At 41.9% G+C, this 25,691-nt stretch overlaps 2 protein-coding genes across 2 annotated transcripts; one reads left to right on the forward strand and one right to left on the reverse strand.

Moving 5' to 3' along the window:
• Window positions 1-3,397: 3,397 nt before the first annotated feature.
• Window positions 3,398-17,103, reverse strand: LOC124033496 (carbonic anhydrase 7-like). Its single transcript, XM_046345511.1, has 8 exons — window positions 17,067-17,103; window positions 16,218-16,415; window positions 10,889-11,007; window positions 9,059-9,154; window positions 8,687-8,746; window positions 8,183-8,245; window positions 7,864-8,019; window positions 3,398-5,568 (listed from the first exon to the last, which is right to left on the reverse strand). Exons 1-8 carry the CDS (start codon window positions 17,101-17,103, stop codon window positions 5,446-5,448), a joined length of 852 nt encoding a protein of 283 aa, XP_046201467.1. The 3' UTR covers window positions 3,398-5,445.
• A 650-nt stretch (window positions 17,104-17,753) lies between these two features.
• Window positions 17,754-24,053, forward strand: LOC124033846 (NEDD8-activating enzyme E1 regulatory subunit). Its single transcript, XM_046346211.1, has 20 exons — window positions 17,754-17,887; window positions 18,380-18,483; window positions 18,600-18,660; window positions 18,773-18,803; window positions 18,897-18,968; window positions 19,308-19,387; window positions 20,587-20,696; window positions 20,828-20,937; window positions 21,060-21,122; window positions 21,215-21,278; window positions 21,419-21,510; window positions 21,651-21,710; window positions 21,823-21,956; window positions 22,283-22,358; window positions 22,563-22,602; window positions 22,824-22,910; window positions 23,023-23,115; window positions 23,255-23,369; window positions 23,582-23,631; window positions 23,740-24,053. Exons 1-20 carry the CDS (start codon window positions 17,838-17,840, stop codon window positions 23,847-23,849), a joined length of 1,602 nt encoding a protein of 533 aa, XP_046202167.1. The 5' UTR covers window positions 17,754-17,837; the 3' UTR covers window positions 23,850-24,053.
• Window positions 24,054-25,691: the final 1,638 nt, after the last annotated feature.

A 25,691-nucleotide genomic window follows, 5' to 3' on the forward strand; every position in this document is an offset into this window, starting at 1 on the left:
TTTTTTGGAGAACATTATTCCATAAATCATCATGGGAATGATTTATGTCTGCTGTCAGGGCCGGTATTACAGTCCATGACCCTCCGTGTAGGTTGTGTGAAGAGGGTACTCACCATGTGCTTTACACTGCTCTATGTGTAAAGGGTATTGTGATCACCAGACAGATTGTTCCTATGGGATGAGAGACCCTGGTCTGCCATGTAGTCAGTGAAGTTGCACGTCTATAGGAACCCTACACTGAGAACCGCAAATCGACACCTACACACGGCTAAATATAGATACCAACACATACAGTAAAACACGTGTATTTTAGGAGGCGTCGATGCAGTGCTCCCAAGTATTTGGGGAGGCAGGCGTGAGATATTTTGGGATGGCATCCTTTATTTTCTGGCGGGTGACAGCGATTGATGACTTGTTCAAAGGCAAGTGGGGGAGATACACGACGGGCTTGTGTTGGGTTGTGTTGTTTGTAGCCATGGTAACTGCGACATGTCAACTGATGAAGAAGAGAAAGTTAGTTTCTTATTATTGCCTATAAAAAGTCTTCCAGGCCTGACATATTGAGTAACAAAACTTGTTTTAGGACCCTTTTCCACTTGACGGATGTAATTTTAGAATTAAATCAGAAAGAAAACGTACTGTGTAGTAGTACTCACTGTAAGGGTTACATAAGAGACAAGACGGTGTAAAAACAAAAATGAAGACATCAGTCCAAATGTGCAGTGAAGGAAAAGTCTTCAACTAAACCGTTAAACTCCATTACTATGCAATCTCAAAGCAATTAAAGTACTATGTAACAGCAATAGATAAATTACAGCATGACCACACAAGTATACAAGCGACTTAACGTAAAGTGTTACCTAAATGGTCAATAGAAAGACAACCCGGGCAGTGTGCTCAAGCACAAAGACACAAAGGTGTATTGTCCTACAGATAGTAGATTGATTGGGTTCATATTTCAAAGGCTGGTCAGATGCTGCCGTGTCAGGGAATCGGTAGAAATAACAGACATCCTGATGCCAAAAATACATCTGACAGGACCTATTTTGGAAGACTAAAATGCAGTTTCAATTACACAGCACATTGATTGTGCTCATCAATGATGTGCTTGCTCGGGTATCCTCAGGCTTAAGAAAGCTCATTGGATGCTAACTTTGGAGGGTTATGTCAGAAGATATGTTAAATATACACTACGCACCCAGTTTCATTCATTATTCAGGTACCTGCAAACAGAATTTTTCCATAGATGTTACTGCTTAGGTGACAAGTGGGGCCAGTTAAGAAACACTGGAGAGTATCAGAATTCTTCAAATCAACAAAATGACTGTCCGACCATTCTTGATGTCAAATGAATCCAATATAGCCTACGCAGACAAAGACATGTCTATTTAGAGAAGTACTATGACTTACAAAATAGTTTTGTTGGTCAAGGAATAACCCCTACAGAAAATACTTTAGACTACATACTACAGTTCAGTTGCGAGTTATTTAACTTCAGACCGTTGTCACGGTTTGCAATACTGGGGCAGAAAACAAGTTCATGATGCAGTGAAACCCGAGGTTAAATATGGTATCTTAGTATAAAGCTCTACATGGCATCACAGGCTCTTCAAACTCAAATCAGCCTCAAAGTCTTGTTGGAGACTACTGTTATATATGATGGTTAAATGCTGCCACCATGTGGACATCCTTAAAACTGCAAACAGATTTTGTAGTGGTGGGCTGCTGGGTTGCAGACGGATTGCCTCCCACAATGTTCAGCATACTAGTGCTGTTGCCCTAGATCTGGGTTTCCAGAGGTTAGGTTCCTATTACAGCTTCTACTGGTAACTGGATGGAAGTTGGGAGTTGAGAGTTAAGAGATGTCCCCAGGGTCATAAAGTAGTAACAGGATAGATACGTGCAAGAGGCACCCTGCACCATGATCATTATCAATGCACCCCTGCAGCCCACACAGACCACTGCAGATACATTTTTTGATCTTGTCTCATCGCTGCAACTCCCCAACGGGCTCGGGAAGCGTTCTCCAAAACATGACCCGCCAAACCGTGCTTTTTAACAACCTCCCGCTTAACTCGGAAGCCACAAGCACCAATGTGTCAGAGAAACACTGTTCACCTGACGACCGAGGTCAGCCTGCATGCACCCGGCCCCCAGAAGGAGTCGCCAAAGCGCGATGAGCCAAGTAAAGCCCCCCCAGCTAAACCCTCCCCTAACCCGGACGACGCTGGGCTAATTGTGTGCCGCCCTATGGGACACCCGATCACGGCAGGTTGTGATACAGCCCAGGACCAAACCCGGGTCTGTAGTCACACCTCTAGCACTGCAGTACCGTAGACCGCTGCACAACTTGGGAGGCCTAAGATAGCCTGTTTCTGTCTGCAGTAAGGTGGCGTTGTGATGGTGTGTTAAATTCCCTGTCCTGCCTTGAGCCTGGTGCAGCTGAAGCATTGGTCCATGGTCGTTGTGCAACGCTGGTTATGGAAATGAAGGTGGCAGAGTGACAGCCTGGCTCAAGGCAAACAGTAAGAGCCCTCTCAGCACGTTCATTAGCAGGTGTCTGGGAGAGATGAAATGAGCCTTGAGGTGATTACTAAATGGAGGGCCTGAGTGTTTTGAATATCCCTCACACAGCACAATCAATCAGGAGTAAGCTCTTTGCCAGATGTCTCTACCACCCTGGGGCTACGCAAGAAATCACAACGGTGTGCTGTGCTCCTCATATCAGTGAACAGGCACGTCAATCACTGACCTTTGTTCTCTCACCCCTGGGCTGAGGGGCGCACTGATTACATTTACATATCCTCACGGCTTCTGATTAGTGAGACCGAGTTTAAACGTTGAGAGTCTTGAGAAGCTTTTTCTTTGAACACGTTCACACACCCTCACCACAGTTCAAAAGTTTGGGGTCACTTAGAAATGTCCTTGTCATTGAAAGAAAACCAATATTTGGCCATTAAAATAACATCAAATTGATCAGAAATACAGTGTAGACATTGTTCATGTTGTAAATGACTTTGTAGCCGGACACAGCTGATTTATGGAATATCTACAGAGGCCCATTATGAGCAATTCCCATAGGTGGGACTAAGCAGAGGAGTGTACCAGTTTGTCCATATGGGTAATGATTTCTGATAATGGGCGTCTGTACGTCTATGTAGATATACAATATAAATAAATAAATATTTATTTATTTTTATTGTATATCAGCTGTGTTCAGCTACAATAATAATTTACGTTACATTACATTTAAGTCATTTAGCAGACGCTCTTATCCAGAGCGACTTACAAACATTAAGAATGTCTACACTGTATTTCTGATCAATTTGATGTTATTTTAAAAATGGACAAAAAATAATAATTGCTTCTCTTTCAAAAACAAGGACATTTCTAAGTGACCCCAAAATTTGAAGGGTAGTGTACATTTGTACCAGGATCAAGGTTCAATGCATAGTGAAATTCCTCACATCAATAGCTGTCAAGAAAAATCATTGACCATGTAAACTGTTGTGTTTACTGATTTCAGGGGACTGATTGAAATGTTTCTGATGAGTCAGGAAAGGACAGCAAAAACTATACATGTTGGGTTTAAAAGTAATCCACTGTAATGCATTTTGTACTTGCATGGGGCTCATTAGGAACAGTTTCCAAACGCTTACTTCTCAGCTCTCTGTTAGACTACACAGTGGCAGCAGTGACTCATGTTTAGAGACTGCAGCAGTCACCATTGTGAGAACTAATTCTGGGACCCACACTTGACCTAGTCATAAACATACTTTTAAAAAGGTCATCTTTATACTCCACAGAAGCCTTTTAATGGCAACAAAACGTTTGATAGATTTCCTTTAATCTCATCTTTTGTTTCTGAAACAACAGTACTGAATCAAACTAATATTATTGAAGAACTACAATTGACAAAACAAACAAGTCAATTAAATTGTCACCAGTTCATGCAAAATTATTCACGTAGTAAATATTTAATATGTTCCTGATATTGTATAATATCAATTGTTTGAAACAGATAGTTCAAGTGCCAGTTCCAAGCCTTAATTCCCATAGGTGAGACTAAGCAGAGGAGTGTCCCCCTACCAGTTTGTCCATATGGGTAAATGCCCACCTCTATCTATGGAACAGCATTATGTAAAACTACTCAAACACACAGAGGCCTGGCAGACTTTCATTAGGAATTACATAGTGTACCGAGGAGCAATGTCTCTTACAACTGTCGCTACAGTGGGGATCTATTAATCATTAGGACCTTCACTTACTGAGACCTTCCATTATCGTAAAAGAACTGGAGCGTCACCCTACCTGCAACAACGTACCATACATTAGTGTAGGAACCGACTGTAGGGAGGAGGCTGTTCTTTGGCACAGGAGAAATGAGCAGCACACAAAGACATGGACATATACCCATTACAGAAGTGTCTCATTTCCATACAGAACGTACTGTGTGTGTACGCCCTCTCCTTCATTTCTCGAAAGTGGAACTGTTTTGACCCAACATGAACTCAATACTCTATTCAGCGCATGCTTGGCAACTTTAAAGCTGATGTACAGCTGAGAGAGTGCCCTAGTGCCATTCCATCAATCACTGGGCTGTCAGGGCACAGGGAAAGTACAGAGTAAACCCTTCATTTACAGTTGAGCAATTTAAATCCAATTCCACCTCCAGTTGTGAGTGTTGGGTTAAAGGATCTACGGCAACTACTGTAGGACGATGTGGATCCAGCCCATCTAAATATGAATCAACATAGATTACCACCAAGAGGCTGTCAGGATTCAGACAACATGTTACAGATCACTGGCATCATCTTCCATTGTTAGATACGGTGTGGCTAAACCCTTGGGAAGAAGATATAGCACCTTGCATAGAAACAATAGCAGCCTAAACAACAGCAATCCACTGGGTGGACAGAAAATGGTGTGTGTACGTTTGTGCGCGTGCGTTTGGGGTGGAGGGGGACTGTTCATTGACTTCAACGCTTTTCACTACACCCATGAGGCCACGTTGACTTTTGTTTGAAAAAGGTACAATCAGATTTTAAAAAATAAATAAAATCCCTACAGAGTTACATACATTACACTGTTTTCTGTCAAGGCAACATCTGGATGGCTATGTGAGCAATATCTTTCACTTCAGAAAAATGTTACAGATCACTACTTTAAAATCACTATCATTAAAAATAGAGAACTGCACAGAGGGCACATAGTAGTCATTATGACTGTTTCAAACGTCGATATCTGCATTGGACATTCAATTAAAGTGCGGTTGAAAGTAATTGACCTGTAGAGGGAGATGTGATGTTTCATAACCCTTGTTCTATATTCATCATCAGTAGTAAAACTATTCAAGGTTGAGAAGAAAGTCTATTCAGACATTCACTCTGACATATAATAGACCATATGTTAGGCTATGCCACCAGGAGGTTATTTGCAGTCAAGTTAGTCAAAGGATGCTAGCACCTTCCGGCCTTTCAGGGGTTGAGGGGGTCGGAAGTTGTTCTCCATGCGTTTCCTGCCCTCTTCCTCCTCTCCGTTGAAGAGCAGCATCCTGAACTTTCCCATCTGTGGAGAGATGTTTGGAAACAGACAGAAACACCTTATAGTCCCTGGCTGCCGTGTCTGAGGGAGGAAAAACACAATAGCCTCTTAAGTAAGAAAGACTTTTCCCTGCTGAGTATCTCCAAAGAATTTCACAATTAAAAAAAGGCCAAAACGTTTCCATCCATGATGTTAATCAGCTCCCAGGGATCAAAGGATTGTGCCCTGGAGTCCTACACGAAGGGCAGCGAAGGAGCAGGGAGGGAGCAGGCTCCCAGGCTCAGCACAGACAGCCAGGCCAGGAACAGAAGTATGCAGACAGCATGCCGATGGGCCAAAGGTGACATTAATTACGTTTCCCAGTGCCATCGCAAAAAGGCTGAGAACACAAAACAGGGCCAGCTCAGGAGGGGTCCTGGAGGGGTCCTGGAAGGCATGCAGTCACCTCCCTGGTAAACAGCCTGTTATAATGGCAGTGGTGTAAAGTACCAATGTAGAAATACTTTAAAGTACTACAAAAGTAGTTTTGGGGGGTATCTGTACTTTACTATTTATATTTTTGACAACTTTTACTTCACTACATTCATAAAGGAAATCATGTAATTTTTTCCTCAATACATTTGCCTTGACACCAAAAAGTAACCGATGCTTAGCAGGACAGGAAAGTAGTCAAATTCACACACTTATCAACAGAACATCCCTGGTCATCCATACTGCCACGCATGCTTCGTTTGTAAATCATGTCTGAATGTTGGGAGTGTGGAGTGTTTCTGTAAATTTTAAAAACAAGAAAATGGTATCACCTGGTCTGCTTAATATAAGGATTTTTGTTTGTATTTATACTTTTACTTTCGATACGCAAGTATATTTTAAACCAAATACTTTTACACTTTTACTGAAGTAGTATTTTACTGGGTGACTGACTTTTACTTGAAACATTTTCTATTAAGGTATCTTTACTTTTACTCAAGTATGACAGTTGGGTACTTTTTCCACCCCTGTATAATGGAGCAGAGCTGGGCATGCACCCCGACGTCAAACAGTCCACTTCTCCACATCCATAACACAAGATCCCTAAAGCTGTAGCCTGCTTTCTTGATGATAAAAAAACAAAAGAAGAAAAGACGAGATAATCTCGGAGTTAATAAATGGGTCTTCAAGTAACCATTTAGCTATAGAAGACTGATTTGAATTAATTAGAACTACTAAGCATAAAGTACATATTTTAAATGAATGAAATGGGTCTAATTGCCAATTCCACCATTAGAGTAGACAGACTCACCTATTTTTTCAAGCTAGATAAGCACATGAAAGGGATAATCTAGCCTACAGTAATTCAGAGAACATGCACTGCACAGCTACATAGTAAAGGATATTGATGTGTGCGTGACTGTCGGGAGCCCAGGGGGTAATGCCCACTGTTTGAATGGAGCTTAAGCTGTGACACCTGGATCCACAAAGAGTTCTTTCACATCTAGGGTTCCCACTTGGATTTCAGCTGGCCATTGCTGCAGCCCGACTGAGTCCACACACACACACACCTTTGCCTACTCCCCTGGCATCCTCCAATCAAAGCCCTCCGTCTGGAGAAGCCATAGTAACATCATAGACGTTTCAAGGACAAACCCAGCTCACTCACTAATGGTCATAAAGACTTCACATCGATAAGCAACTATATTGATGTTTCAAATCATTAACCATTCACCATGAAAAGAGGAGAGAAATGAATTGGTCTATTGTCAAACAGAAATTGATAAGTAAAAGTGTGCCAAGGTTCACTTTGATTGCTCACTTGCAACACTATGGCTACGTTTACACAGGCAGGCCAATTCTGATATTTTCTCACGAATTGGTCTTTTGCGCTATCAGATCTTTTCACACCAAATCTTTTCTAGAGCTGATCTGAAAATATGTGATTGGTCACATATGGGCTGCCTGTGTAAACTCAGCCATAGTGTTGCAAGTGTGCCATCAAAGTGAACCTTGACATACCTTAACTTATCAATTTCAGTGGTCCAGAAGAATAAATTCAACAGACACTCCCACACTTCAAAATAAATCAGTAAAAATCTCAGTGCATTTTTCTTTCCTGAACTTCTCTGGTGTTGATGGAGGAAGGGCAGATGAAGGGCAGAACACCCACCATCAGGGCAGACGCCTGTCATTCAAATGGTTCATCATTTACATCATGACAAACGCAGTGGTTCACTGTGGTTTCCCTAGGCAAAGACCCCACATTTCCATAAGCAGAGATATCTCCATATTGGTTAGGCCCAGGTAGCACTGATTCACCCCTACCCAGATGGTGAGGGCTCCCACCTGTTTCTCTGAGACTATGATTGGCTCCTTCAGAACGACCCAGGTGACACTCTCGTAAAGAGGGGGAGTGGTCAGGGAACCCGGGTATGTCCAGAAGTGGAGGCTGTTAGGTAGGAGGCACTTTGGATTGAAACCTTTGAAATCAGCAACGCTTCCCTGGGTGCAAATAGAACAAAGAGTAGCATGACAAATATGGATTATGCTACACTTAAGATGAGTCTTATCAGAGTATCAACATTTTCAAGCAGATCTTTCAAATGCCCTGTTGAATCATTCGAGTCACTCATCAGGTGATTCATTCTTTTGCATTATGACTTACCTTAAACTTCACCATGTATAAAGCATCTGTTATCTTGTGTAAACCTCTGTGTTCATCTCCGATCTGTAAATAAAACACATTCCCTTTTTTATCTCAACCTCCTAACAGTAGCCCAAACATATTGTCATATGAGAAAATACGATGCTTCCCATTAACATTCTAAATATATACACAGTAGATTATACACACATTGCCACAATCATATATTGATATTTCTTTTTGACCATCATGTACTGTATGCATACTCGGGGTGCACAAAACATTAGGAACACCTTCCTAATATTGAGTTGCACCCCCTTTTGCCTCCACTGTCATACCCCATTCAAAGGCACTTAAATATTGTCTTGCACTTCCACAGTCAATCGCACACACACACACAATCCATATCTCAATTGTATCAAGGCTTTCAAATCTTTAACCAGTCTCCTCTCCTTCATCTACACTGATTGAAGTGGATTTAACAAGTGACATCAATAAGGGATCATAGCTTTCACCTGGATTCACCTGGTCAGTCTCATGGAAAGAGCCGGTGTTCCTAATGTTTTCAGTGTCGACATCAATAAGCTATATTTCATAAACACAGATGATATACTTATTATTTAAATACATTTTCGATAAAAGTGCGCGCCACATATTTCCCACATGGTCCTGGTATGATTGAACAATTTGCAACACAAACACGTGTGAAATGTTTGGTCCTCTCTGTTCAGACATAATATCAGAACATGTTTTTACATTGTTCCTTCAGTGATTGCTGGTCTTCAGTCTAATCCCTGTTAAACAGCCCTGGTGAAGCAGAAAGAGATTCAATTCCAAAGCAATGTACTGGCTGACAGATGAACAGCTGCTGGCTGGTGCCGGGGGAGATCCTCTCACCTCTAAAAAGATGCCAAGGACAGCCAGGCCATCGGGGGCTGCCGATGCCTCCCCAAATGTCTTGTACTTGTCTGCGTTCCAGTGCACCAGATGAAGCTGCATGAGGAAACAGGGAGGAGGGCCAGCAGGGTTAGGGACAAGCCTGAGACAAGCACCCAAATTCAAGGAAACACTGCTTCTTTGTCTCAGGTACTAAACAAACCAGTTACCTAGTATAGAGGTGAACCAAACCACAGAAAGGAAAATTACTTCTTGGCAAATATAGATGCAGATGTACAACACATTCAGAAAGGATTGAGACCCCTTGACTTAATCCACATTTTGTTATGTTACAGCATTACTCTAAAATAATGTTTTTTAAATCCTCAATCTACACACAATACCCTATAATGACAAAGCACATTTTTGCAAATGTATTAAAAATCTAAAAACAGAAATACCTTACTTATATAAGTATTCAGACCCTTTTCTAGGAGACTCGAAATTGAGTATCCTGTTTCCATTGATCATCCTTGAGATGTTTCTACAACTTGATTAGAGTCCACCTGTGGTAAATTCAATTGATTGGACATGATTTTAAAAGGCATACCTGTCTATAAGGTCCCACAGTTGACAGTGCATGTCAGAGCAAAAACCAAGCCATGAGGTCAAAGGAATTGCCCGTAGAGCTCTAAGACAGGATTGTGTCGAGGTACAGATCTGGGGAAGGGTACCAAAACATTTATGCAGCATTGAAGGTCCCCAAGAACACAGTGGCCTTAATTATTCTTAAATGGAAGAAGTTTGGAACCACCAAGAGTCTTCCTAGAGCAGGTCAAACGGCCAAACTGACCAATCGGGGAAGAAGTACCTTGGTCAGGGAGGTGATCAAGAACTCGATGGTTCAGAGTTTCTCTGTGGAGATGGGAGAACCTTCCAGAAGTACAACCATCTCTGCAGCACTCCATCAATCAGGCCTTTATGGTAGAGTGGCCAGATGGCAGCCACTCCTCAGTAAAAAGGCACATGACAGCCCGCTTGGAGTTTGCCAAAAAGGCACCTAAAGGACTCTGACCATGAGAAACAACTCTTTGGCCTAAATGCAAAGCGTCACGTCTGGAGGAAACCTGACACCAATCCCTACGGTGAAGCATGGTGGTGGCAGCATCATGCTGTGGGGATGTTTTTCAGCATCAGGAACTGGGAGACTAGTCAGGATCGAGGGAAAGATGAACGGGGCAAAGTACAGAGAGATCCATGATGAAAACCTGCTCCAGAGTGCTCAGGACCTCAGACTGGGGTGAAGGTTCACCTGCCAACAGGACAATGGCCCTAAGCACACAACCAAGATAACGCAGGAGTGGCTTCAGGACAAGTGAATGTCCTTGAGTGGCCCAGCCAGAGCCCGGACTTGAACCCGATCGAACACCTCGAGAGACCTGAAAACCTGACAGAGCTTGAGAGGATCTGCAGAGAAGAATGGGAGAAACTCTCCAAATACTGGTGTGCCACGCTTGTAGTGTCATACCCAAGACGACTCAAGGCTGTAATCGCTGCCAAAGGTGCTTCAAAGTACTGAGTAAAGGGTCTGAATACTTATGTAAATTTGATATTTACGTTTTTTTAAATAAAATTTGCAAAAATGTTAAATTACTTTTTGCTATGTCATTATTAAGAAATTGTGTGTAGATTGATGAGGATTGTTAAAAGAAAAATCTATTTTAGAATAAGGCTGCAATGTAACAAAATGTGGAAAAAGTCAAGGGTTCTGAATACTTTCCGAATGCACTGTATGTCGGGGAAAATTGGGTTACCTAGGCTCCGTCTGTGTGGTTAGGGGGAAACACTCACCTCTGAAGCGTAGGTCTTCCCTCCGACGGTGTGCTCTGAGCCATGGCTGCCCTTCCCGCCCCAGTGGAAGTGGAACTGTTTCAGCCGGTAGGCGTTGTCAAGGGGGGCCTGCCCTGATTACTGTCAGGGCAGAGGACAAGAGACATCAGTCAGCCACTGCCACGCCTCTATGCTCCTATGCCTCGTGTCTAGCATGGTACCACTGCAGAGCACAACACACTAGACAGGCAGGCAAGAACCACCACACACCAGGCCTGGAAGAGCACCTCAACACCTGCCACTGCTCATTAAATCACTCTCACTAAAGCTGACAGACAGCAGACACTCTGACAGACACATACGGCGCCTTGCCCCACAACCACACGGTTTAGTACTCTTCCAAATAACTATCTACCTACAGTACTAGAGAGCATTTGGCTAAACAGGTACTGTATTAAAACAACTATGTCCTCATGAAGGCCTTACTTTACCTGACATAAGGCAAATGAGAGTACATTCAGCCTGCGTCCTTATATGCCTAGGATTTGTCCCATCACTAACTGGAGTGGTGCTGGGGATAAGGTCCCTAGGAGAGACTGGGATGGGCTCTGTTAGTGACAGTGTGTCACTTTACTGAAGAGCTCCAGGGAGGCCAGGGCAGTAGGTGACAAATTCTGTCTGATACCACTGGAGCCAAGCACACACACAGTCTACCAATATACACACACAACGAGATCTTTGATGGCAGATGAAGAGAATGCCAGAGAGCGGAGTGTCACAAGCTAGGTTTCCGTCCATCTAATTGGCAACAGATTTTTATGCTAATATTCTAAAATCATTTCCCCACCAAACACTTAGTGTTTGTGATGACGTAGTGCACATAAAAATTACTTTTCAAGTTAAATTCCCCATGTACCAAATAAAAAACTACAAGTTAAATGGGTTTCCATTGCATTTTCCATTCTCCTGATGGTTTTGTCACAAAAGTTGTTGCGTTATACAGCAAAATGTGCCCACTCTGGTCTGGGAATGTGTGCTCTAGCCAACAGCTCACAGACACAGTGCTACCCTGGCCCTCAAAAACCATCATGGTCACCTAATAATCCCCAGTTTACAATTGGCTCATTCATCCCCCTCCTCTCCCTTGTAACTATTCCCCAGGTCGTTGCTGCAAATGAGAACGTGTTCTCAGTCAATTTACCTGGTAAAATAATGGATAAATAAATAAATAAAACCTACATGAGATTATTACGGATAAGAGCGAGATTATTTTTATTTGTCAAAGGGCAGCCAAACGTCGAATCATCATGTCACCAGAATAAGACCCCCAATATTTATTGGAAATGAGCATCAAGCTTAGTGTTGCAAAGGCAACCAGCAAACTACCAGAATGTGTGTATCTTGCAAAGATTTTATGTAATCTATCACAAGACATGTAGTGGCCCTTTTGGTTGGGTACTTCAGATATTTTGAGGTGTCTAATATTCGCTGGCCCTCTGTGTGGCCTTATCACATGTAAAATAGATGACATAATTAAATAAGATTTACAAATAAAAACATACAATGACAGTTGTTAAACATTATCCAAAATATAATCTCTCAATTTAGTAAATACCATTGGTGTTTAATACGAGGGTTTCAGCATGAAATATCTGTTTATATATAAACTCAGCAAAAAAAGAAACATCCTCTCACTGTCAACTGTGTTCATTTTCAGAAAACTTAACATGTGTAAATATCTGTATGAACATAGGATTCAACAGACAAACTGAAAAAGTTCCTCAAAATCAAAAGTAACAGCCAGTAGCTGGTGTGGCCTCCAGCTGCATTAAGTACTGAAGTGCATCTCCTCCTCATGGACTGCACCGGATTTGCCAGTTCTTGCTGTGAGATGTTACCCCACTCTTCCACCAAGGCACCTGCAAGTTCCCAAGATTTTTTTTTTTTTGGGGGGGGGGGGAATGGCCCTAGCCCTCACCCTCCGCTCCAACAGGTCCGAGACATGCCCAATAGGACTGACATCCGGGCTCATCGCTGGCCCTGGCAGAACACTAACATTCCTGTCTTGCAGGAAATCACGCACAGAACGAGCCATATGGCTGGTTGCATTGTCATGTTGGAGGGTCATGTCAGCATGAGCCTGCAGGAAGGGTACCACGAGGGAGGAGGATGTCTTCCCTGTAACGCGCAGAGTTGAGATTGCCTGCAATGACAACAAGCTCAGTCCGATGATGCTGTGACACACTGCTCCAGAACATGACGGCCCCTCCACCTCCAAATTGATCCCGCTCCAGAATACAGGCCTTGGTGTAACGCTCATTCCTTCAATGATAAACGTGAATCCGACCATCACCCCTGGTGAGACAAAACCACGACTCGACGGTGGGTTTGTGCCCATAGGCGATGTGTTACCGGTGATGTCTGGTGAGGACCTGTCTTACAACAGGCCTACAAGCCCTCAGTTCAGCCTCTCTCAACCTATTGCAGACAGTCTGATCACTGATGGAGGGATTGTGCGTTCCTGGTGTAACTCGGGCAGTTGTTGTTGCCATCCTGTACCTGCCCCGCAGGTGTGATGTTCAGATATACTGATCCTGTGCAGGTGTTGTTACACGTGGTCTGCCACTGCGAGGACGATCTTCCGTCCGTCCTGTCTCCCTGTAGCTCTGTCTTAGGCGGCTCACAATACGGACAATGCAATTTATTACCCTGGCCACATCTGCAGTCCTCATGCCTCCTTGCAGCATGCCTAAGGCACATTCACGCAGATGAGCAGGGACCCTGGGCATCTTTCTTTTGGTGTTTTATAGTAGAAAGGTCAGTAGAACAGACTCTTTAGTGTCCTAGGTTTTCATAACTGAACTTAATTGCCTTCCGTCTGTAAGCTGTTCGTGTCTTAACTACCGTTCCACAGGTGCATGTTCAATAATTGTTTATGGTTCATTGAACAAGCATGGAAAACAGTGTTTAAACCCTTTACAATGAAGATCTGTGATTTGTACATTTGGATTTTTACAAATGATCTTTGAAAGACAGGGTCCTGAAAAAGGGACATTTTTTTCCTGAGAGAGATATTTATAAATATATATATTTGTTTTTACACACTTATTTTGCTATGTCAGTGTGTATTTGTTGTCATACTGGTGGCAGTTATAAAAATGAAATAAGTAAATTATTGGATGAGTTCATAAGAAAGAATGACATTAATGATTGTTTTAGCATTATTTAGGCTATTTTCTCTTGAAACTTATGGTCCATCTACTAGAAATGCATGGAGAATATGGAGACAGATATATATACATTTTTAAAATATTCATGTAAAAGTTACCAAAAGTTACAATAGAGTGGCCTATATTTTCTGTTATTTACCAAAATGACCTTCTTGGCCTTTGTGCTGTTGTCTGTGCCCAATAATGTTTGTACCATGTTGTGTTGCTATCATGTTGTTGTCATGTTGCGTTGTCATGTGTTGCTGCCATGCTGTTGTTGTCTCTATGTAGTGTTGTGGTGTCTCTCATCGTGATGTGTGTTTTGTCCTATATTTTTATTTAGTTTTTTAAAATGTCATCAGTAGCCTAATAAACTGCATGCTTTCCTGAGTTGTAGTGAGAGGACCACACAACATAATATCATTGCGTGACTCCAAGATTGCTTCGATAGGATGGTTTCTAGATCAATATTTGCACAAAGATATTTCCGCCATTTCTCGCATAATACATTTAACCTACAAACAAAGATCACACCATGTCAAATGGACAAATTGTTTGTTGACATTTATAAAATTGTTCCTTCATTTGTTTCCATCAACCCGTTTGGGACTTTTTAAATCATGCGTCAAATAATTCATCCGCATGAAATGGTTGGGTGGATAAGAATGGCACCTTGGTAATGTGTGCTTTAGAGCATGTGCATACGTTTCCTGAGTTAATGATACACTAGGCATGTACACACATGTACAAAAAGGTACACACACACACACACACACACAGGCGAGAGGACACAACCACAAAAGGGAAACAGGACAAAATGGGCATGCCTAGGTGATGGAACTTCTAATCAGCTCCTGATGGTGAAAGTATAGGGAAGCCTATCCATCATAAGACCATGTCATGCAGAGTGGAACTTGTTTGGTTTCTGTAAATTTGTTTTTCATAGTGATCTGCACCTTAGGCAAACAGCAGCACTTTTTTGAGACAGAAAACAAAATCAGTTGTGGCTTGTATTTTCCTTAAAAACAGAATAATAAGGAAAAAAATACACAAGTAACAATAAGTTGGCTATATACACAATAAGTTGGCTATATACACAGGGTACGAGGGTACCAAGTTGATGTGCAGGGGTACGAAATGACTGAGGTAGAACGCCTTTTTGTTAAGATCGAACACCTTTTTGTTGTACAGTAGGTGTTCAGTTACCACTTTTCAAGATACAAGCCCCAACTGATTTGGTAGTCATTCTATTCAGACTGGTGTTTCCTATGACCTTTTCATGCCACAGAAGCAAAGTGGCTCTCCCCATTTCTTATTTGTCTATGACTTTGTTAACTTCGACTGTCAAGTTTAAAAGCAGATGTGACACAACCATGAAGATTACCTGATGTGGTCAGATGTCTGCTCTGGCAGACAGACACTCCTACAGTTAAATACTGGCTTCACTATATCCACCAAAACACATCTCACTGAATCATACAGTCCAATAGGAGTGGCCTTAATGATATACAAATGTAGGTGGTCTATCCATCAACCACATTTTGATAGTGTCTGTGAAGGAGTATGCAAATCAAACACATATTTTGAATGGCTAATATTTAACATTTGAGGTTTCCTGGCAGTAAAAGTAAATGCTTTGTCATTTCGGGCATTAGGGCTTCCACAATCTACTTCACTGCTCAGAATGGACGAAGGTGGAGAATCTGGTGTCACTGAACTTTAAATTGATCTGCATATGTAGGTTGGATTGATTGGCAGAGGTAGGACTGCAGCCACTAAACACGTGTCACATGTGCATGCAAGGGTGGTGGTTATAGCATGATAGTACTACTACACAGTACCCGTAACATAATGGTGTCCCCTTACCAATACAGTGGTTGTGTTGGCTAATGTCAAAGTCATGAGTGATAAAGGTGCCCAGAAACAACCACCCACCAGAGTGATATACAGTGATAAATACCTCCTGGGCTGGGTGACTTTCACACTCAGTCAAAGTTGAAGGGTCGATGATCGAATCTGAAACAATACTGTATCTCAATATTGCTTGTATTTATGTCCGCATTTTCTCCGTGAGAGAGGATTTCCACTCAGGGATGATTATATGGTCTACAAAGGATCTCTTCATCCTCTGTTGCTGTTACCTGTTTTGTCGTCGGTGTCATCAAACTCTACAGTCACAGAGTGGCCGTTGTTGCAGATGTTGATTGAGTTGCAGTGGTCGTAGGAGACGAATATGGGAGGCAGGCTGGCATCGTATACAGTGTCCTCGGGAACTATGTCTATGGGAGACTGGCGATTGCCCTGGGCGATGGGGTAGTCTTTGTGCCATGCATCTGGACCTTAGAAACAAAGATGGTCAGAGCTGGACATGACATTATGTAAAGAAAGGAGATAAGATCCATTAATTCACCATTTTATAAAAACTGAAGACATGACATTCTCAATTTCACACCAGGACATAAGATTTTAGGTTGCTGCATCAATCAACACACTGATCACAGGCCTCAATCCCTTAACAATACTGATAGACTCCTAGAACTCAAAGACTTGCTAAAAACCTGCTCGTTGAATAGATGGCTAAATAAGGTGGCATGCAGGTTAAGTATAATTGGACTAATCTCGTATTAACAGTTACTGTTTCTCTCAACGTTAGCACTATTGTCTGAAAATGTCAATGCGAGATCCCCACCCAGAACGCAGCAAACCAGAATGAATACATATATTTTTTAAATGAGCCAATCAGTCACCTGTCGATTCTTAAAAGGTCCGATGCAGACATAGTTCAAAACATGGATTTGATTATAGACTATTGCCAATAGAAACGTATTTAATCAAATATGCATTCAGTCTTGTAGAGACAAATGCAGTCTTTCCCGAATGCCTGTCACTCGCAGCGCACGAGCGTCCCCAAACAAGGTCAACGCTGCGATACGGTGTGTTCTACAGTAGCTTACATAGTGATGCTCTCCCAGGTTGGTAGGTTTACTTACCATCCTGCTCTCCGTATCCCCAGTGATGCCCTGTCATTGCGAGGATTCCGCTTAGATTCACCTTATCTATATGCTGACTGACTCTCGACTCACAGCCCAGACCGTACGAAATGATGGGATAAATGGCGTGCCGAAAATGAAGTGCTGGTGTGTGAGCAGTGTTGATGAAGACTGGGAGTGGAGGTTGGGAAGGATGATCAGGTGGCGACGAATGGCAATCGTAATGATACTTTCTTGCCACGCCCCCTTTTCAATCACCTTGCTTGATTTCTGTTTATTGTACTTCAAAACATCTAAAGAAAGACCCCTCATTTATGATAAGTAGACCTATTACAGTAGCCAATTAAGATACACTTTCCTCTGAACTAACGAAATGACATGTATCACAACATGTTTTTAATGATAATGCATGGCACATATTTCAATGGGTATAGTGTTGTTTTGCTTTTCCAGCTTAAACCCATAACTAATATTTATGATTATATAACCAATATTTTAAAAGTCGCATCTAAAAGAACACATCACATCTTACTATAATATGTCATTCAAAATTAAAATTCCTTGATTGATGATGCAACTGTGGCAGAATTAATGAATTACATTTTGCGCAAGTTTGAATCGATTGAACGTTCACTACTACTCCCTCTGGTGGTCAACTGTAGTTAAATCGAAAGTGCAGCTGTGAATTTACAACTGCGTTCAACCACTTGTCTCTCTATCGAATCATCGAATGGAGCTATCAAATTAACCGGTGGGGTTCTCCATCGGACCATGGCAGTTACTAAAGCTTCTAAAGAACAGAAATACGATAGACAATTGAGGTATGTAAAGCTAGAAATTCTGTGAAAATTATACAGTTATTTGTTAAACCTAAATCGTTGTATGAGTTAGACATATCTCTACTGACAAACTGCAGCTAGTTAACGTAGTTATGCTAGCAAGCCCGTAACGTTAACTGACTTATTCTTGATAGTGTATTCTCTTGGCCTAACGTTAACTATGCCAACCAACCAGCATGCTTTAAAGGTATTATAGCTAGCTACTGTAGCTAGTCTTCATTGACATGCTAGTTAGCTGTCCTGTTACAGTCAGTGGTTAGCTGTCTGCTATAGCTTCTTGCCACCTAATTTACTTTCAACAACACCAGCCAGAATTGGTGTCGTTCATTGGTGTCGTGAATCTCAAAAAGGTTCCTTGTTCTCGTCTATGTACCATACCAGATGAGATGTGATAATAGCTCAATAACAAGGCATTGAAGATGACAAGGAGATTGGCAACATGCCGTTGTTATGATGGCCTGTACTCCATTTCAGATTGTGGGGAGACCATGGCCAAGAAGAACTTGAAAATGCACACGTATGCCTGATCAATTCCACTGCATCTGGGACTGAAATACTCAAGAACCTTGTGCTTCCAGGTAAATATTTCAATATTTGATACTAGAAAAGACCGATGACCAGGAGTGGGAAAACACTGCTCTAAGGGAATGCATGAGTAGGCTAGCCTACCTAAGCTAGTTGCTCTCTTCATCAGGCATTGGAGCGTTCACTATCGTCGATGGACACAAAGTCTCAGGGGAAGACGTCGGAAATAAGTAAGAACGTGATAGGCCCATTGTTTATCATCTCATTGAAGCGCTTTTGATCTTAATCTTAAAATGTTTTATACAATAACTGTCTTTATCTTTAACTTCCTTTTCTACTCAGCTTTTTTCTGAGCAACAACAGCATAGGAAGGGTAAACGATTATGCTATTCTACTCTATCAATATCTTAGCTCTACTTGTATGCAGTATGTCATAACACGTCTTTTGGGATGGTGTGTTTTCCAGAACCGAGCCCAGGCTGCCACAGAGCTGCTACAGGAGCTGAACACTGATGTATCTGGCAACTTTGTGGAGGAGGTTTGTGCTTTCAACTATGAGCAGTAGATCAGTTCTTCCTGAAGAGGGCTGTCACAGCTTTCCCTGCACAGATTTTGTCATTTGAAAAAATATCCTAGAGTTGACTACACGATCCTCAGGGTATAGCGGTAGATCTGTGTTAATTCCGATCAAGGTGTAGATTTACTATGATGCTGCACTGGTTGAATAGCAATTGATGGGTCTCATTGCCCACAAAGTGCACTTCTTTATCTGAATGTATTGATTGCTGAGTGTTATAAAACAAGCAGAGCACTTATAGTAGATCAGTCTTGTTTGTCAAACTCCTATTGTGATCTGGTATTTTATTTTCCATTATAGAGCCCTGAAAAGCTCTTGGACAACAACCCAGAGTTCTTCCACAGATTTACCCTGGTGATTGGTGTCCAGCTGCCAGAAAGGTGCTATTCATCCTCTTATTCTTACACATTTATTTATGGACATACACCACTGTTCAAAAGTTTTGGGGTCCTTGTTCTTCAAAGAAAATACATGTTTCATCCATTAAAATTGATCAGAAATACAGTATAGATGTTGTAAATGACTATTGTAGCTGGAAACGGCAGATTTTCTATGGAATATTTACATAGATGTATAGAGGCCCATCATCAGCAATCATCAGTCCTGTGTTCCATGGTATGTTGTGTTAGCTAATCCAAGTTTTTCATTTTAAAAGGCTAATTGATCATTAGAAAACCCTTTTGCAATTATGTTAGCACAACTGAAAACTTTTGTCCTGATTTTTAAAGAAGCAATAAAACTGGCCATCTTTAGACTAGTTGAGTATCTGGAGCATCAGCATTTGTGGGTTCGATTACAGGCTCAAAATGGCCAGAAACGGAGACCTTTCTTCCGTAACTCGTCAGTCTATTCTTGTTCTGAGAAATGAAGGCTATTCCATGTGAGAAATTTCCAAGAAACTGAAGATCTCATTCAACGCTGTGTACTACTCCCTTCACAGAACAGCGCAAACGGTCTCTAACCAGAATAGAAAGAAGAGTACTAGGCCTCGTTGCGCAACTGAGCAAGAGGACAAGTACATTGGCGTGTCTAGTTTGAGAAACATGCCTCACAAGTCCTCAACTGGAAGCTTCATTAAATAGTACCCACAAAACACCAGTCTCAACGTCAACAGTGAAGAGGTGACTCCGGGATGCTGGCCTTCTAGGCAGAGTTCCTCTGTCCAGTCTGTGTTATTTTGCCCATCTTAATCTGTTCTTTTTATTGGCCAGTCTGAGATGACTTTTTCTTTGCAACTCTGCCTAGAAGGCCAGCATCCCGGAGTCGCCTCTTCACTGTTGACGTTGAGACTGGTGTTTTGCGGGTACTATTTAATGTATAGTACAATAGTCATTTACAACATTAACAATGTCTACACTGTATTTCTGATCAATTTGATATTATCTTAATGGACAAAAAATGTGATTTTATTTAAATAAAAAGGACATTTCTAAGTGATCCCAAACTTTTGAACGGTAGTGTATATTTCAAATGAAGTATTTTTATTTGGTATTTGTCATAGTCTTACAAAGTAACATCAAATATATATATTTTTAAACATTTTCTTGTCAAGTAAATGATTTTGGTTTTATTTTCACAGCACGTGTTTGAGACTGGGGTCAGTGTTGTGGAATGCAAACATACCTTTCCTGGTGTGTAGAACGTATGGCCTCGTCGGTTACATGAGGCTAATAGTGAAGGAGCACACAGGTATGGTAAACTCTTGTGAGTCACTCATGTATTGCTGTATCTGTAGTAATGGTGACAAGCACTCAAGGTCAGTGTTCTCTTGCAGTAAATCGAAAACACTCAAACGAGCTGTTTGCAATCACTCCCTCTAGTGATTGAGTCTCATCCAGACAATGCCTTGGAGGACCTGAGGCTTGACCAACCTTTTGCAGAGCTCAAGAACCACATCCAGTCCTACGACTTGGAGGGAATGGGGAAGAAGGTGTGTCTGTGTGTTTTTTGTTGTTGTTTTTTTGTTGTTTTTAGGCCACTTGTGTTTTGTATTTTAGTTGTAATTTTGTTCTCACTGGTTCATGTATTTTCTTACGCTCTTGTGTTATGCAGGATCACAGTCATACACCATGGATCATCATTGTTGCCAAATACCTAGAAAAGTGGTTCAGTGAGGTAATACTTTTGTGACCAACAACCAAAGGCACATTCTACAGCAACCTATGATGTGCAAGAGAGCTGACAATGTAATACTTTTTTTTTCCTAGCACAATTTTCAGTTCCCGAAGAACTACAAAGAGAAGGAGGCCTTCAAACAGCTTATACGGCAAGGTATTTCACTTCACATAGATTTTTCTTGTCTTCATTTGTATTTTTACATTTTCACAGAATTTTAGTTGTCTACAGACACTATCTTATCCAGATTGTCCACTCTACATGGTTTGTGTTCTCATGATACTTGGTTTCTTTAGGAATCCTGAAGAGTGAGAAGGGAACTCCTGAGGATGAGGAGAACTTTGAGGAGGCCATCAAGAACGTCAACACAGCCCTTAACCCCACCAAGGTGGCTCTTCTCATACCGCACCCCTAAACCCCCTCATTCCTTTCAGCCGTATCATGTTAATCCGTGCTGCTGGTTGCACGAGATCACTGGAAGTTGCTCCTCTTGTCAACTTTGCTAACTCCACTCTCACCTCTCTGTAGATTTCAAGTGGCGTTGACGACATATTCGATGGAGAGCAATGCAATGACATTACATCACAGGTGAATCTAAACATGACACGTCTACCCAGGCCATGATTGAAGCATCCTGTGAATGATGTATTGGTAGGTTTAATGCATGACTGGTTGTTCTGTCTTTCTCTGCTATACGCAGACTCCAGCCTTCTGGGTGATGACGCGAGCAGTGAGGGAGTTTGTGCACAACGACGGTGGCGGAAACCTACCTGTGCGTGGCTCCATTCCAGACATGATTGCGGACTCCGAGAAATTCATCACCCTCCAGAATATGTAGGTAGTGATCATTATATTATTAACTTATATGGCAAGCAGCCAGCTGCCGGTTTAATTAAAAAGTTGCTGTATGAGTTAATAGCGAGCACAGCTCAATGCTTGTAATGTGGGGCATATCAAGGAGAGGACAGTCATTGTATCATAAACCAATGTCCATCGCTAAATGGTAGAATTGTATGTGCCAAACCATATGACGCTGTGATTTCCACTGTTGTTTATGATTTCCTGTGCCTTAACCTTATTTCCCGAACACAAGGTATGCTTTGTGCTGGTATAATCATCATAGTCCTGGCCTGGGCATTAATGCAGGCATATGTTTTCAGTTATAGAGAGAAGGCAATGCAAGATGCTTCTGTCGTGTCTAAGCATGTGGAGTCTCTCCTGCAGTCTGTTGGAAAGGTATGTGAAACTTTATTCTGTAGTGTCAGGGATATTTAATCTCATGCGATGTCAAAAACACATGGTAACTCTCCTGCAGTAGTACTTATGCAGCAGTAGGGCTGTGTAAGGATCAACATTTTATTACCTTTGATAGATTGTAAAAAGGTTTGATTTCTGATGTCTAGTTAATTGGATTGACTTCTGTCTTTTCTCTTGCTAAAGCCCTCGGAGAGCATATCTGAGCAGGACATCAAACTATTCTGTGAGTATGCTGACAAGTACACACACAACCATAATGTGAACAGGACATGTAATATGGCAGGAATGTAAATTGAATACTCTAACTCATTTAACAGTAACTCAAAGCGTCATGTCAGTCAGTTGTTGTTTGTCATACAGTAGTGTGGCTGCACTTTGATGAACCCATGATGAAAGGGAACACTGCAGTAGGTTGAGCCCTGTGCTGTGTGTTTCGGTCTGCAGGTAAGAACGCTGCATTCCTGAGGGTGGTACGCTGCAGGTCTCTGGCTGAAGAATACAGCGTGGAGACGGTCAATAAAGATGCGATCAGTAAGTTCAACACCGTACAGACGCCCACCTTGACTTGGCCTATTCTGTTTTTGATTCCCTTTTGATTTTGTGTGTTGGTAGTGTGTACTAAGATTCTGCTCTCTCTCCTCAGCCTCCTGCATGGACAGTGCAGATGGGGAGATGGTGTTGTACCTAATGTTGCGCTCTGTGGACCGTTTCTATCAGCAGCATTCCCGCTACCCAGGTACGGCTAGGCTGGTGTAGTTCTGCCCCCAACACAACTGTGTCACTCACAACCTGGCACACAGCGTAACTAAACTGTGTTCCGCAATGTTAAACTGCCCATCTCCAGATATGTGACATGTTCTTCCTCCTTTTTGAAGGTGTCTACAATTACCAAGTAGAAGAAGACATTAGCAAGTTGAAGCTGTGTGTGAACAGCCTTCTGCAGGAGTACAGCCTGAACGTCAATGTGAAAGATGACTACATCCACGAGTTGTATGTATTGTGCATTAGTGTCCAGTCAAATGTTCTCTGCAGAGAGAATGGTAATTTTACAGCCCACTTCAAAACCTCCCTACAGTTTTTGTGTTTATATTTGTAATTTAGCCAGAATATTTCCATTAACTGTAAAATGGGTATGAGGTTATCATCAAGGAGAGGAACATGATTAAATAATCTACATGTCATTTCACTTTGCTCTTCGACAGCTGTCGCTATGGTGCTTCTGAGCCACACACAGTGGCATCCTTTTTGGGAGGTGAGTCTAGCATATGGTCTAGCATCCTCGTTTATCCCATAACAAAAATAGCACATTTTGTTTTCTTGGAGTTGGTCTAAATGTACTGTTTTCAATGTGTTTCCTTAGGATCTGCTGCACAAGAGGCCATCAAAATCATCACTCGTCAGTTTGTTCCCTTCAACAATACATTCATCTACAATGCCATGTCCCAGACAACTGCCACGTTTCAGCTGTAGAAAAAGCTATTTTCCTCCTTAATGACATGCACTTAACCCCTCTGTAAATTATATGAATGGAAGGTTGCAGCGCAGTAGCAGTGATAACTGAAAGTTTGTGTAGTTGGAACACTTTGTTCATACTGTATGTTTCCACCAATTATCATTATGTTGTGGCTGAAAGAAAGAGGAAGTTCTGATGGACTGTTTCTGATTACTTTTCAATGTTTGTGTTCTGGCTGGTTTATTCTCACACATTAAGTGTTGTACCTATTAGTACATTTGAATCATTTACCTGCCAAATTCTACCCATTCAAGAAATGTCTCAGGGTTTGAATGATTTCCTCTGAAGATATCCTGTCCTAAACAGATAAGGAAGTTTGAGGTAAATGCATGTGGTGTACCTGTACATTAGGTACCCAAGGAACTCTGTGCTCCAACATCTTGCGCCCTGATGGGCAACAGTCTGGACATGGTACTTTACATGGCCAGCAGTAGGGGTCACATTGTCCTGTCCAAATCAAAATGAGCTGACTATCATGTGAGCTTCATGATGAACAAGCAAAATTGCCACCCTAATTTGCCCAAAGTTGACTGATTGGGCACAATTCCCAAGACGTTGGCCTGATGGTGATAAACGCTGTGGGAAAAAAATGTTACCTTTTCCTGTTGACTGGTAGAATAACCCCAACATGACAGAGCTGTGTAATATGTTGTTTTGGTTCCTTACCCAGTTCAGATTATAGAGCATTGGTGGAGTGGTGTTTGTCACAAAATGCAGTGTGTGTTCTGTGGTGAGCAGGCACTCTGCTGACTACACACTTGGAGCAGAAACTCATCATAAATATTTCTTGGGAGTATGGCTGTTTCCTCCCCCCAATTAATACAAAATGCTCTGTATTTTGTTGCAGCACATAAATTCCTGCATAGTTAATTTATATATATATATATATATAATCCCATTCCGATTACATTCAGTAGAGGGTGATATTTCCCATGTCGGTGGGAAGAGCATGTTTACGGTAGGCACACTCATACGATCATTGTGTTGAGTGAATAATTCCTGAATTCTGACTATATAGCACCCACTGTACCAGACATCATTAGCTACAAAATGTTAATGAGAAGCCTGCCTGAACCAGTCATGTTGTTTAGTCACTATGTTCTTGTTCAATGTCCCAGTCTCTGGAAACATTGTTGCTGCTCGGTAACATTGAGAACAATTATGACCACTTCATTGCCTATATATGATCTGATTTGTGTTGCAGCCAGCCAGGGACAAATAACAAGAGAGTTGGTATACTGAAGGCCACTGTTACATAACTGTGGGCTGCTTTTGAATATGCGTTGGTTGGTTGCTTAGAGAGGGCACTGACATGTTCTTCATTTGTTGTGTTTTGCCTGCAGGATTTAACTGAGTGGAAATTTGCCCCTGGTAGATTTTTTTTCCTTGTAAGACCCCCGCCTCCTTCCTGAGGAGGACGGTGCAGATCACGGTGTTCGAGTGGCCTGCCAAAATGTACTTTGGCCATTTCCCAAACAGAAAGTTTAATCTTCTAAGATTATTCTGTTTGGAATGCCAGTTTTATTTAACCAGCCCTGAATCTAATCTACACACACACAGTTGGGGTTGGACTGCATGGGCTGTAGGCATGAAGCTCCTCTCTCGGCTAAGGATATTTATTTTACTGTTGCAATTTTATCACATCTCTTGATCTGAGTTGCTAATCATCTGGCCCTTAAGGCCATGTGTCTCAAGTACAAACCTGATTTTATCTCAGCCGGTTTCATGTCACCTGGCAATCTTCCTCGAGCTACGCAGCTAGGCTTTATAATCTGCGTAGCCTCTGATGTCATGTCTCT

Source organism: Oncorhynchus gorbuscha, linkage group LG04 (assembly GCF_021184085.1).
Source record: "Oncorhynchus gorbuscha isolate QuinsamMale2020 ecotype Even-year linkage group LG04, OgorEven_v1.0, whole genome shotgun sequence".
Classification (NCBI taxonomy): domain Eukaryota; kingdom Metazoa; phylum Chordata; class Actinopteri; order Salmoniformes; family Salmonidae; genus Oncorhynchus; species Oncorhynchus gorbuscha.